General features: G+C 44.6%; 2 protein-coding genes across 2 annotated transcripts in view; one reads left to right on the top strand and one right to left on the bottom strand.

Annotated features, from left to right (window-relative positions):
- slkb (STE20-like kinase b) overlaps positions 1-4,896 on the top strand; it is a 41,440-nt gene extending 36,544 nt beyond the window's left edge. The window contains exons 14-18 of the mRNA XM_034083598.1: positions 189-313; positions 1,434-1,625; positions 1,714-1,839; positions 1,989-2,102; positions 3,031-4,896. Of these exons, the coding sequence (XP_033939489.1) occupies positions 189-313; positions 1,434-1,625; positions 1,714-1,839; positions 1,989-2,102; positions 3,031-3,177 (704 nt within the window). The 3' untranslated portion in view covers positions 3,178-4,896. The remainder of the gene's footprint in view (positions 1-188; positions 314-1,433; positions 1,626-1,713; positions 1,840-1,988; positions 2,103-3,030) is intronic.
- Positions 4,897-4,995: 99 nt separating this feature from the next.
- The window catches only part of LOC117452187 (collagen alpha-1(XVII) chain-like), a 35,184-nt gene continuing 26,006 nt past the window's right edge, over positions 4,996-14,173 (bottom strand). Inside the window, exons 47-49 of the mRNA XM_034090677.1 lie at positions 11,550-11,699; positions 11,385-11,465; positions 4,996-5,295 (exon numbers count right to left, since the gene is read on the bottom strand). Coding sequence (XP_033946568.1) covers positions 5,246-5,295; positions 11,385-11,465; positions 11,550-11,699 — 281 coding nt within the window. The 3' untranslated portion in view covers positions 4,996-5,245. The remainder of the gene's footprint in view (positions 5,296-11,384; positions 11,466-11,549; positions 11,700-14,173) is intronic.

The raw sequence follows: 14,173 nt of genomic DNA on the forward strand, positions 1-14,173 counted from the left end.
TTTGTTGATTAAGCATTCAGCTGTTCTAATGAGGTAACTTCAGCCCACTGTCGTGTGTTCTGCTCCGTCCTGTTATTCTCCACAGCAGACCATCTAGTCATTCTGAACATGTTGCACAGAAATCCCCCCCAATAAGCTTGTGAATGATGATCACTTTGTCTTTTGTTCCCTTGTGTGTCTGCGTACAGCTCGTGAGGCTGCTATGTGGGAGCTGGAGGAGCGCCACCTGCAGGAGAAGCACCAGCTGTTCAAACAGCAGCTCAAAGACCAATACTTCATGCAGAGGCACCAGCTGCTGAAGAGACACGAGAAGGTACCGTATTCACCTTTTCCCCACCGAGGCGCTTTCAGGGCCCTGAAAGCTGGTTTAACCGGCGACAGCACGTCATGGCGACAGTAGAAAGTTGTTGCAGAAGATGGAAAAGTGTCTAGAACAACACCACATACCTATATATAATCATCGCGCAACATTAACCAGGCGTACATGTGACATATTATCTATTATTCACAAGACTTTGAATTACAACCCGTTTGCTATCATTGTTGTGGCAAGGAATACATCCTAATTCAAAACATTTATGGCGAACAAATAATATGCCATACATCTGTGCGTTTAATGTTCTGCAAAAGTGAGTTTTATATAATGTGTGATCGCATTCTGCCATTAAACATGGAAGAAAAACAAGCAAATATTTTGATTGTTGTTTCTTAATCTTGTTATTGATTTGTCAGACTGGCTTTCGTGGCTGGGCGACCATCATCCATGTGAGACGAGAGACACTTCACATTATGTAATCCTTTAACTATGGAGCAATGGAGCCAAACATTGTCAAATACAACTGAAAAGAAGTTCCATTTATGTGGAAATGTGCGTCAGTGGATGCTACTGGTATCAGTGGTACTACTGGTATCTACTGGTTAGTTAGTCACTCTGACTTGCTTCTTCCGAGCAGTAGGGAAACGGTAGGATATATGCTGGTGAAGGCAAATGCTGAATCCTCGAGGCATAATATTAGCTATTTCACTCTGGAGAAAAAGAGAAGTCACTCTTGCAACTCAATATGGCTGTGTTTTAAATCACAACATGAGCACAGCTGCAACATAGTCTGCCATTGTTGTTGTCGTTGTGAGGGATATTCACAACGTATACGGTGACGTCCTGACGTGGTTCCTCTCAGGCTCTGGTCCGTGGAAAAGCAAACTGGTTCTTAAGTGGTTTGCAAGTGAATTCCACTGCAAACCAAACTAGCCCCAGCACGGAACTAGAACAGAACTCATCTCAGTGGAGAAGGGGTGATTGGAGCTCTTTTACACAACTCATACAACCTCCAAAACAACCCCTCAGTTTTGTTTCTGTCAAAAGTGAAAGTTTGAAAAGTTGCTCTGGAAGCTCTTTCAATGGTGTGTGTGTGCCTGTGTGTTTCCCTGTACAGGAGATGGAGCAGATGCAGCGCTACAACCAGCGTCTGATCGAGGAGATGAAGAACAAGCAGACGCAGGAGAGAACCCGGCTGCCCAAGATCCAGCGCAGCGAGGCCAAGACGCGCATGGCCATGTTCAAGAAGAGCCTCCGAATCACCGGCGCCGCCATCACCCCCGAGCAGGAGAGGGAGAAGGTCAAACAGGTGAGCAGCACATTTCATAGGCTTTTGTCTTGTATACAACAGAAAGAATAGTAGCCTTTAAAACCCCAAATGTGCCTCTGTCTCCCAGTTTGCAGCCCAGGAAGAGAAGAGGCAGAAGAACGAGAGGCTCCACCAGCATCAGAAGCATGAGAACCAGATGAGAGACCTGCAGCTGCAGTGTGACGCCAACATCCGGGAGCTGCAGCAGATGCAGGTAGACATTTAAAGGAGTGCACTCACTTCACACTTGTATTAATCATTCATTCATGTTTGTATCAACATTTAACATGCAGTACTGTTTCAGTTTAGAATCCAAGAGAACAGTAAGTTGTTTTATATACTTCCTCCCTGTGTGTGTTTCAGAACGAGAAGTGCCACCTGCTCATCGAACATGAGACCCAGAAGCTGAAGGAACTGGACGAGGAGCACAGCATGGAGCTGAAGGAGTGGAGGGAGAAGCTGAGACCCAGGAAGAAGGTAGAGTATCTGTTCCCTCAGCCTGCAGTGGACTCGCACACAACGTTACTCCATTACTAATACAAACTGATGCAAACGGAATATATATACTAAAGACACAGCATTTGTACAGCTCCTTATGGGTACTGCAATTTGTATTGCACGTCTGTCCGTCCTGGGAGAGGGATCCCTCCTCTGTTGCTCTCCCCGAGGTTTCTCCCATGTTCCCCTTTAAATTGTGGGTTTGCTCTGGAGGTGTTTCCTTGTACGATGTGAGGGTCTAAGGACAGAGGGTGTCATTTTCTCATACTGATATTCTGAACAAACTGTGAAGTCCACTGAGACAAATGTAACCTTTGTGATATTGGGCTATATAAATAAACTGATTGATTGATTGATTGATTGATTGATTGATTGATTGATTGATTGATTGATTGATTGATTGATAGATAGATAACCCACTTTAGCTTAAATGACTGGAGAGAGGCGAGCTCTTCTTGGGAGGCCGTTGCATTTATTTAGTAGTTCTTCTGTTTCACAAAATACATCACACTCGTTTCACTTCCAGAAACATGCACACGCTCGCTCTACCATCCACACACACATGCACAAGCCACACCCCTCTCTCTCTCTCTCTTAAAGGGACAGCGATCTCATCTCACTCTGCATGACCCTAATACCATAACATGTGTGTTCTGGAGAATCACAGAACGGACGATCGTCCTTATCATAATGCCGTTTACAATTATTTAAATCTACTGCGCTTGGAGGTCCACACACTGCTTCCCTGCAGCAAGGCTCCTCCCACCCTCCTGTTGACAGTTCACGAGCTTCGAGCTTTCTAACATTTCAGTACTGAAAAGACAGGTAGCGTAAAAGTGTTTAAATGACCCATAATTGAGGGCTACTGCTGAATAACCGTTTTGGTTTTCCTGTGTGCGTCCTGTAGGCCCTGGAGGAGGAGTTTGCCAGGAAGCTGCAGGAACAGGAAGTGTTCTTCAAGATGAGCGGGGAGTCCGAGTGCCTTAACCCCTCCTCCCAGAGCCGCATCTCCAAGTTCTACCCCATCCCCTCCGTCCACTCCACGGGTTTCTAGATGAAACCTTGGCACACGTGCACAGACACACTCCTGGACGTGATGAGCATACACACACACAAACCGACAGTAAAGAGCCCGTGCTGCCTTGCCTTCATCCTCTGAAAACAGTTTGAGGATGTCCGGAGATATGAAGGAGATTTTCAGATTCAGTGTTTCGATCCTCGCCTCAAAGTGACGTATCTCTCTGCCCAACCTTCTTTCCATGATTGAACTGTTTTTATAATAAATAATCCAGTGCCTGTAGAATGTTATCTGTTTGGCTTTTAAATCCAAGCATTTTCAAATAAATATTTGCTGCTCTTTTTCTCGCATGTAGACATTTGCTCTCAGTAAGGATAGCCTTTTTATACCACTTATTTAACATTTCATATGGCTAAATACTAAATAGCAACTTTATCATTTATAATTGATCATAAAATAGATGTACTTCTGCTATAGGAAACCCATTTAACTCTCTTAAGGTGATATATTTGTATCTTACATATCTCTTCTAGGCTGATTTGAGGTTAAATGATGCATGACTTCCAAATAAGCTTTAGGAATCTTTTCCAGCAGAAATGATTCCTTCTTTACAGGGTTTTTTTTTATCAGAATGCCTTCCTGTCTCGAGCGTGAGAGATTTTAGCATCCAGCAGAAAGTTAGCGTTGCATACAGTAGAGATGGTGTTTCCATACACAAAGGGTCATTGTTAGGAAACCACTGTGGGGCAGAAACAAAGACTGCCGCATGTATGTACCTGTTTATTGCTCTGGTTTTTATGTTTTTTAGGTAACACCACTTTATTGTTGTCGAGCAGAAATTGGAGCATAATTCAGGGACTTTTCATTGATGTCGCTTCAGAAAATTTGAAGACATTTGTAAGAGTTTCTAAACTAAAGGTCCTGCCTTACAAAATCCAACATATTTCTGTTCAGTTAAACGATAATCTGATGATGACGAATCCTGTGTATTTCCTTTGGTTCATATGGCTCATCATAATTGTGTTGCTGCCTAGCATGTCCTTGATATCGGATTGTTCTTATTGAAATACTGTTTTCATTGTTGTGCTAGCTAATAGCCTTAATACTTTAAAACAGCTGTATAGATACACTGTATACCCGATGTGATCGCCTTTAAAGATTTTGGTAAGGCTTATGGTTTAATGTGCAGCTCTGAAGCAAAAACATTGGACTGATTGCATCTGTATTCAAAGAAACAAACAGTGCGCTTAGCATTTCTTATTTTTATTAAGGCAGATGTATTATGAATGATGTCAAAGCAATGTAATATGCGATGCGGTTGTGAAAACAAAAAAAATGGACCTGACTGGTTTAGGCCATCCTAACTTGTAATTGGGTCATTCTAGCATCTAATTTCCTTATGATTGGTTATTGAGAGGTAAGGTATTTGAATTGTTATGTAAAAAAATTGCATCGAAGTGCTGTGCACCTTTTACGAATCTTTCTCTGGTGAAACGGCAACCCCCACAATGCAGCATCTGTAGCTTATTAGCCAGAAGAGGTTTGCAGAATACAACAATATCATTACAAAATAACCAGTTGGTCTGTTGTCTGTTTTATTCTTCAAAAAATAATAAAAATAAACTCTGAATGTTGACTGAAACAATGTTATCCATATCAAAACCATTATGCATTTTTTTAAATAAATGTATAGTTTTTAGAATACTTGTGTAATGTAGATTTTCATTTTGCTGTAAATAAACATGTTCCTCTGTACTACAGTTGTCCAGTCTTTCCGCCTATTAAGTATGTAATTATCTGACAGTGAGAAAAATCTTCTATAAACAATTGTAGATTTAAAAAAAGAAAGCACTGATACAAAAAAAGTCGAATAAGAAAGTATGAACAGATGAAAGACAACTTCATGAAATCCCACAAATATAAGATATCCCCTCAATACAGTGTATCAAACATGCTAATTCAAAGCTATACAGTCTTTGATTACACACAACACACAAGACATTCAGAAATACAAAAATACTATCATAACAACTGTAACTGTCAGTATTCACCATCTTTATACACACCAGACTCCACATAAAACGTTTACCAACCAAGTCGACAGTTACACTCGAACGTTCCTCTTCCTTCTTTTAACAGTCAGTGTGGATTCTCCTGTGAAACAAAAGTTTGATTAAAGTGTTGCTTGATGTGACGTGCTTTAAATATTCTCCTTCCAGCTGTCCAAGCAAGTCAAACCAAACATTCCAAAATATTCGTAGAAAGTATTTGAAGCTTCAAATAAACTAATCCAGGCTAAAAGCATGTTAGCAAGCTAACATTAGCCTGTTCATGCTAACCTTGCTAGCTTTGTTTTTCACACACTGTCTATTGGTTTATCATATTGAAGGTCAAATAATCTTGAATAACTTGTTTTCTGGAAATGAAGCCAGCATGTAAAGTATTAAAAACAAGATAAGCACTCAATCATTTGCTAAAATCTTGTTAGCTAGCTGTAGCTATGATTACTTGGCTGAACACGACGGCTACAGACAGCAGCACACCTTGAAGGACCGGTTTTTCTGTATTTTCTTAAATACTAGCCAGGTCGGTGCCCACATTAACTTAAAGGGGACCTATCATGCAAAATGCACTTTTATACGTTTTTTATACATGATTATGTGTCCCCGGTGTGTCAGGGAACTCACCAAGTGTCAGAAAACACAACCCTCTCTCTTTTCCTCCATACCCAAATCTCTAAAAACGGGACTGGAACGGATCTGATACAGACTGATACAGATTTGAAAATAGTCTGACGTCAGTGATGAGGAGCTCCGCCTATATGGCCAACTCTACACCTATCAAGGGAATGAGAGGTTGCAGTGGCATGGTAACAGCATGGTAACATGACTTGTAAGTCGGCCCCCTCCTTTGCAGGGGGGCGTGGTCAGCTGCAGCGCATGCAAAGACAGGGTGGAGGAGAGGAAAGTAGAGCAAAATGAGGCATGGCTAAAATGCATGATCTGGTTGGTATTTTGAAAAAAAAAGTATAAATATACCTTAGACAGGTATGGCCCTACAATATATTATTCAAATACAGCATGATAGGTCTCCTTTAAACCATGGGCTACGAACGGTGGGTTACGTACAGTGTTGTGCTAGTTACTGAAAACCAGTAACTAGTTGCCATTACTAGTTACTTCATTTCAAAAGTAACTCAGTTACTTTACTGATTACAAAAAGTAATGCGTTACTGTAAAAAGTAACTTTTTAGTTACTTAAAAAAAGGGCTCCCATTAATGCCCTTATAGCCTTCATTTCAGTACTGTTATTGCATTGGAGAATAATACAATCTGTTGATCAACTTGACATGCATTATATGCAATCTGGATTGCATCGATATTAGCTGGCTTTCCATTTTTGTATATTCTTTCTCCAGGTAGTTGGAAAAAGTTTTCCGTCCCATAGGTCTATGCCGTGTGCCGTGTGCTAACTAGCTCCCTGAAAGCGGGTGACTCCACTGTAGCAATAGCCTGCATGTGTTCTACAACATACCGTGCAATGGCTCTATCGACTTTTCCCTGGCTAGCAGTCCCTTGGTTAAAATCCAGCCGCTGTTGCTTTGGTGGAGGTGGAGTGGCGTTGGATGAGTCTGGGTCTGTGCCGGTCTTAGTTACTAGCTTCGTCCCAGCATGTTGTTTTTGCAGATGTTTTTAGAGATTTGAATGACTGGTTTGGGCAGTAGATAGGCTCTTTGACCCACCAGGACACAACTTACATTTAACAGAAACTTTCTTTTCTTTGTGCTCGACAAAAGTGAAATAGTGAGAATATCTCCAGGTGGAGAAACTAGACTTGAGCTCCGCCGCCGCCATGATAGTCTTGTTATTAAACAACACAAACAGGCCCACAGCCCGTCTCCACATGTGACACAGGAAGTATTTAAGTACATTTACTCAAGTACTGTACTTAAGTACAGTTCTCATCTCTGTTCGCCTGGCTGTTGACTATATAAAAAAACTAACGCAGTAACGGAGTAATGTACCATGTAGTAACGGTAACTGAGTTACTACATTTAAAAAGTAATGCGTTAGAGTACTAGTTACTGCATTACAGTACCAACACTGGTTACGTATTGTAACCCTAGGTAAATAAGCACAGGCGGAGCCCTCTACTGGACTCTATGGGTACTACCTCTCAACCATACTATGCGAGCATTCATCAACTGAAATATCTATAACCGTAGCGGGCCTACCTGAATGTGCACGCAAGCCCACCGTATATAAGGCGGCCTCGCCTCCTGGCTGTCATCCTACACTTCTAAAAAAAAACATAAGTGCACTATGTCCCCCTCACCAGCCCTGTGTTGCCTCAGCAAGCACAGATGATGAGAAGGAGCCAGACATGTCCGAGAGATAAAACCTTATGAAGGGGCCTGGCGTGGACCAAGACGCCGCACACATGTCCTCCACACTCACTCCGTTAAATAAGGCTGTTGACACAGCCATACTCCGTGTGGAGTGTGCACGGACCCCCGTGGGGAAGGCTCTCCCCGTCTGTCTGAAGGCATGTGAGATGCACTCGCAGAGCCATCCTGCCAGGCTTTTATTGGACAGAGCTTTACCGGCAACGCCGCCCCCAAAGCACACAAACAGTTGTTGAGTGCGCCTAGTGGCAGCCTTGCGCTCCACATAACATGCTAGCGCACTCACCGGGCAGGGGAGGTGCAATTTAGCCTCCCTGGCCCCACTATGGGATGGAAGATTAAAGCCCCCTAACTGAATAGCCCTTGACCTAAACGAGCTCCTTAGATTCTTGGGAACGAAGGAGGGGTTCGGTCTGAGTGTCGCCCCACTATGGTCAACCCGGATCACTAAGCAACTTGGGTCAGCTCCGACACTCTCTTGGCCGAAGTTAAGGAAAGTAGCAACGCTAGTGAGCCCTCCTCACTGTTTTCCAGGCACACTATTCACGAAGTAAGTGTGTCTGAGTGTGCCATACCAGCCAGGTAAACTGCGGCCCCCACTTCTCCACGGTCACAAGAGGGGGGGAGAGGGGGTTGCGGTGCAGGGGCTGGTAACCAAAAGCCGGTCAGGGGCAGTGTGGTGACTCAATTTTGTTGGACGACAGGGTGTTAAGGCAAGTAGCAACGCTGTCTTCCATGACAGTGCTTTCAGGGAGGAGAGCTCCAGAGGCTCAAATGGTTCTGTGACCAGAGCCCCAAGAACCAACGGCAGGTCCCACTGCGGGGCGGAGGCGTGCACTACTGGGCGCTGCCTCCTGACCCCCTGCAAAAACCGCAACATAAGCCGCTGACTGAAGGCTGACCTACCGCCAAATCCCTCATGGCAGGACGAGATGGCTGCTGCATACACTTTAATTGTGGAATGAGCAAGCCCCCTGTCCACCAGTAACTGCAAGTAGGACAGAATAGAGCCCAACGTACACGATAGGGGTTCTAGAGTCCACTCCTCACACCATCGCTGGAATACCAACCACTTTGGTCTGTAACAGGCTGTGGTGGATCCTGCTCTTGCTGCTTGGATAGTCTGAATAACCTTGTCAGACAGTCCCCCCTGTCTCAGCATGTCTCTCTCAGGAGCCAAGCCTGGAGAGGTTGGCCCAGAGTGGGTAACGCCCCTATTGCACCTGCCTCCAGAGACATGGCCCCCCAGAACTGAGGAATCGCCCAGGGCTGGCCCACCATCATCTGTGTCACCTCTGCGAACCACGGCGCCAAGCGGCAGTCTGGGCGGATTGTCTCGCCGAGCCATGGAAAAGCACAGGGTACAGTGGCTGTTGTGCCGGCTGGGGAACAGGTCCACCTCCGTTCTCCCGAACTGGGCCCAGATCTACTTCACCATCTCCGGGTGAAGCACCCACTCGCCCAGCAGGGGCCCGCCTCTTGACATGAGGTCGGCCCCCCTGTTCTCCAGTCCTGGGGTGTGGAGGGCCCACAGAGACAACACAATCTCTGAAGCCCACAACCACAGGTTCTCTGCTGTGGTCAACAAGGCGGCGGAGCGGACTCCGCCCTGCCTGTTGATGTACGCCACTGTGGTGCTCACCAGTACATGTTTGCCCTGTATTAAGGGTTTGAAATGCTGTCGGACTGACACCACTGCCCGCAGTTCTAGAAGGTTGCTGTGCCGTGTCTCTGTCAGAGACCAGTGACCCCCTATAGCTCCCCCTAGGCAGGTCCCCCGCAACCTGTCACGGATGCATCTGTGAACACCGTGACGTAGGAGGTTACCCGCCCCAGTGGAGTTTCCCTCCGGAGGCGCTCTGGGCACCCCCAGTAATGGAGGTTGCCCTCCACTGAAGGGGGGATGGTCACCAGGCGTCGTTCGTGCCTCTTGAGATCTAAACGAAGGCTGGCAAACCACCACTGCGGGTGGCGCATATGCATCAAGTCCAGCGGTACCACGAAGTGAGCAGCTGCCATGAGACCCAGAGTCTGCATAATGGTCAGCGCTGTCACCGTTACCCCCTGTCGCAGTCTGCAAACTGTCCAAAGCAAGGATGCCTGTCTGCTCTCTGACAGGGTGGCGTGTAGGCTGCCTGCATCGAGCAACATCCCCAGATTATGCACCTGCTGGTGAGGTGGGGGAGCTCTTCTTCCAATTGACCGCGAAACCGAACTTGGTTAGGTGTAGGATCAATTGGGCTGTGTGAATGTGTGAAACATTGCCCATTCCCTGGACCTGGCCATGACTATGAGGTCGTCTAGATAAAAGAACACACTCATGCCACGGTCGTGCAGCGGCTGAAGCGCTGTGGCCACACATTTGCTGAACGTGCGTGGGGATAGGGAGTAGCCAAACGGTAGTCTGTTGTACTCGTAGGCTACCCCCTGGAAGGCAAAACGCAAATACTTTCTGTGCTTTGGAGCAATTTTGACATGAAAGTAAGCGTCCTTCAGGTCGATGGTTGTGAACCAATCGCCTGGCTGCACCAATCCCAGCAACTGTTTTACAGTTAACATATGGAATTTTCTGCGTGCAATGTGGAGATTCAGGCTGCTAAGATCTCCCCTCGGGATGATAGATTTGCTTCTTGCCTGCCTGTGAACGGAGGAGGGATGCTGCAAAACTGGAGTGAATAACCCAGTCTCAGCGTCCTGTCCATCCACTCCGTTAATACACAGCTGCGCTCCCATTCCCCATAACACTAAATTAGGGGATGTGCATTCAGCTGCGGGGCCCCAGCTATAAAGCTGTGGTACACCCTGGTGACCCGTTCCGCCGCAAAACTCCCCGTGAAGGGAAGTTCTGCGGGAGGGTCGACACCGAAAGAGGCCCTTGAACGCACCGCCATGATGCATTCACCCAGACGGTGAGTTTTTACACTGCGTTGTGTGTCTCCTAACCCATCCATAATGCCCCTGTACCCACATAGCGCAGTTTATCACTCTCACATGTGCATGCCCACTAGCTGCTTCCTTTACTGGAGTTACAACTGGGGCAGCGAGTGGGGAATCTGTACGGTTAACATTATGTGGAAGTGTGGATTTGTGGAGAGAAATTACACTTGGATACATGCAATCATTTTTATTAGAATGTGTAACAACAGATGCATCATACAGGGAGGAGGCGGTATTCGCCCTCGCGTCCTGGGTGGAGAAAGTGACTCTCTCCGCCGGGACGCTTCCTCCCACCGCCAGTCAGCTTCTGGAGGACGGTGCACCCCACCCAGAAGCCCTTTGCTGAGTCGGAGCCGGAGCGGGAGCCTGTCGGGGTCGGTCAGCCTGTCCCCGCGAGTGCCGATATTGAGCCGGTTCTCCGGGACGAACCCCGGAGGCAGAGGGAGTACGGGTGCCACGGGGGCTCTATACCGGCGCCTCTCTCTCTGTCTTACCACCGTTGAGCACTCCCCCGAGGAAGAGCCTGAGGACGAGCCAGCGGCAGCATGCGGCTGAGCTGTACCCTCTCTCCAAGCAACTGAAGCGCCCTTTGACCGAGGTGATCGACCCGGAGAGCCCTTCCGTGGATACGGGGGTCACAAGGAGATCATCCCGGTCCTTTTTGGACAGTGCGGTCAGACCCGGACGTGTGATGTTCCTGGCCACGTGACACGACGCCACTGTGGCCAGGGACATCACACGTCCAGCTGCAGTAGCCATATCGTGGACCAGATTATTCATCTGGCCCACGCAGCGGTCCGAATAATCGCTCCCGTCCGGAAGTGGGGAGGTCGTGCTGAGGGGTGATCAGAAAAGGATGACAGCCAGGAGGCGAAGCCTGTGTGAAATATAGCAGACCTACCTCTCTCTCCTTTGGGCCCCGGGAACCCATTGTTCCCTTTCTGTCCTGGTCTCCCAGGCGGTCCGACAATGGCTCCATTTTCTGAGGAGGAAAACTCAGTTAGGATACCTATGTCTTTAAGCAGCTTTTCTAATTGTTACCATTTTTAGGTAGATAATTCTTTACTTTTGATGTATTCCACTAAATCTATGACATTTTCTTGGGACCCAAACAACTGGCTGTGTCCAGGTAGACCTGGAGAGCCCGGTGGTCCTCGTGGACCTTGGATGCCACGTTCATTGTGGTTTTGATCTATGTCACGTAGCAGACTCTGAGCTGGAAGATAAGAGACAAAGTAAGGAATAATTTCAACCACTTATTTTACTACTTGTGTTTTATTGTAGATTTGTAACATTGGATATTCAATAAAAGTTAAACAGAGGTGCGGTATGACGTTTTAACATCGCTGTCATGATATTGTCCTTTGTGTTTCCTGTTTTATTTTGTATTACACTCTCCTTGTGTCTTGTCCGGTTATACTTCTTGTCTTCATGTTTCCGGCCTTTGTGATTGCCTGCTCCGCCTTCTTTCTACCTGTGTGTACAACCCAGTCTCACGGCATTTCGTGTTATAGTCACAACATTTAATCTATTGATTCATGTTCATCAACACGATTTTCCCATTTTTTTCGTGTCACACAGAACGATATTGGTAGTGTGTTTCGTGCCTGCAGCACGTCTTTTTGTCCGGTCGGGTCTTGGAAGACCGGAAGCTGTGTAGTTCATAAAAACTTGTTCTTACTAAATATCCAGCCACAATTATTGTTTTTATTTTAAATCGTATAATGTCTTTTTTTGCTGTCTGCGAGGAAAATAAATGGGGCTCAGAGCCTCAGAATACTGAAATCTGTATTTTTTAAATCTTTTTTTCCTTCTAATTTGTTATTCTTTTCTAAATAACACACTGTTATTTACTCAACAATAACACACAATTATCCTTGTTTTTATGTATTTGTTTAATTCTATAATCTCTGGCTTTTTTGGCGTCCGTCAGGAACTGAATTTCAAAATAAAATAACCAGAAACAGACGTAGGCCTATATGGGACATTTCGAGCAATATTTGGATACACACTCACTGAACTGATTAGCCAAGATCCTTAGCTATGGTTTAGGCTCGGTGATTGGATGTTTTAGCCGCAATGCACGTTGGGATATGGTGTTAATGCGATATGAAATCCGGAAAACATTTCGGAGTTTAGGATGGCCGAAGACACAACACTACCCATAATCCTCAGCTATCATTTGGGACTACAGTCCCGTTGCTTGACAAACCCCGTGATTAATCTTCAAGCTCTGGGATTGGATGTTGGAGTGGCAGTGCGCCAAGGTTACGCCGAGCGTCAAACAGCTCTTTGAAATGGAACGAAACCACGGCAGACTATTCAAAACTGGACTCGAACGGGAATCGAGTACAGAAATACACATGCTGGCTATTGTGTTTCACAAAATGTTCTATGGGACGTCTCTACTGGGAACGTTTTATTTTTTCCCACAATTAGAAGATGCCAGTATTAAACACATTGATGTTATCAAATGTAAAACATATAATTAATACATGGGTGAAAATTGCTTGTGTCCATATTGGGCAGCATTAATATATACCCACATGACAGCTCATTGTTACTTTGTAATTATACTCCACTACAATTCAGAGGTTAACCTGGTATTTTTACTCCACTACACTTATTTGAGATACTTTGCAGATTCTGATTAATGATGTGAAATATAAACAACCCCTTAAATCAGACTTTAGTTACACCTGAGAAAAATTCAGGGACGGTGATTGTCAAGTGCCAACAATCAGGAGAGATATTTGATAGTTGGTGCTTGAGAAGACTAAACGTTTATCTGCAGATCTCTATAAAGTATATTCATTACTTGTTATTCTCTACTAATAGTTAATTAAAGACTGTATATAATGGCTATTTTGCACATCCCTTTCAAGATTTCAAGATTTTCAAAGGTTTATTGACATATCATACTGTATACACACCTACGTTGAAGTTATGCAATGAATGATATACTTGATCGCAGGTTCCTCAACAAGACATCTATCAATATGTGTGTATACCTCCACCATTAAACTGTCATATTCTGCACATTTATTATACTATCTACATACATAATCAGTTAAAATAAGTGCTTCAACATAGTTAACATTGCAGGACAGCAATATATTAGGCGTTAAGTACTTTGTCAGGCTTAATATTTATCTGTAGATACCGCCAAACCTTTTTTCTTATTTAAAAGAAGACCTTAAGTATTCTTTAATGTTTAAATAAAGGTTAATTCGTTTTTCTGTTTTGCACATTAATATCTTTGTACATCTGGCACTAAACTGTCTTATTGTAGAGATCACTTACAGTATCTTCTTGATTTTTTATATTCTATATTTCTATCATTGACCTTCTACTTTCCCCCTATTTTGTATGTATTTTTGATCCTTTTGTTTCATCAAATATAACATATTAAAAAAATGCAATAACGTGCTTTAACCACTAGGCGGTACGGGTTAAAAAACTGTCAAGTTTAAAGTGTTAACACAACAAATTATACTTTTTATTATTAGTGTAGGACACTTATGTATGTATAACATCTGAAGATATGTAGTTTTATTCATGTTTTCACATCATTTTACAGGATATTGCTATATTATTTCACATGTTTTACTTCTACACATTAATATCTGATTTGTAAAACATCACAGACAGAAAGGTATATCCGTCATTTAATGGTAAGCTATTGAAATT

This window comes from Pseudochaenichthys georgianus, chromosome 1 (genome assembly GCF_902827115.2).
Source record: "Pseudochaenichthys georgianus chromosome 1, fPseGeo1.2, whole genome shotgun sequence".
Lineage (NCBI taxonomy): Eukaryota > Metazoa > Chordata > Actinopteri > Perciformes > Channichthyidae > Pseudochaenichthys > Pseudochaenichthys georgianus.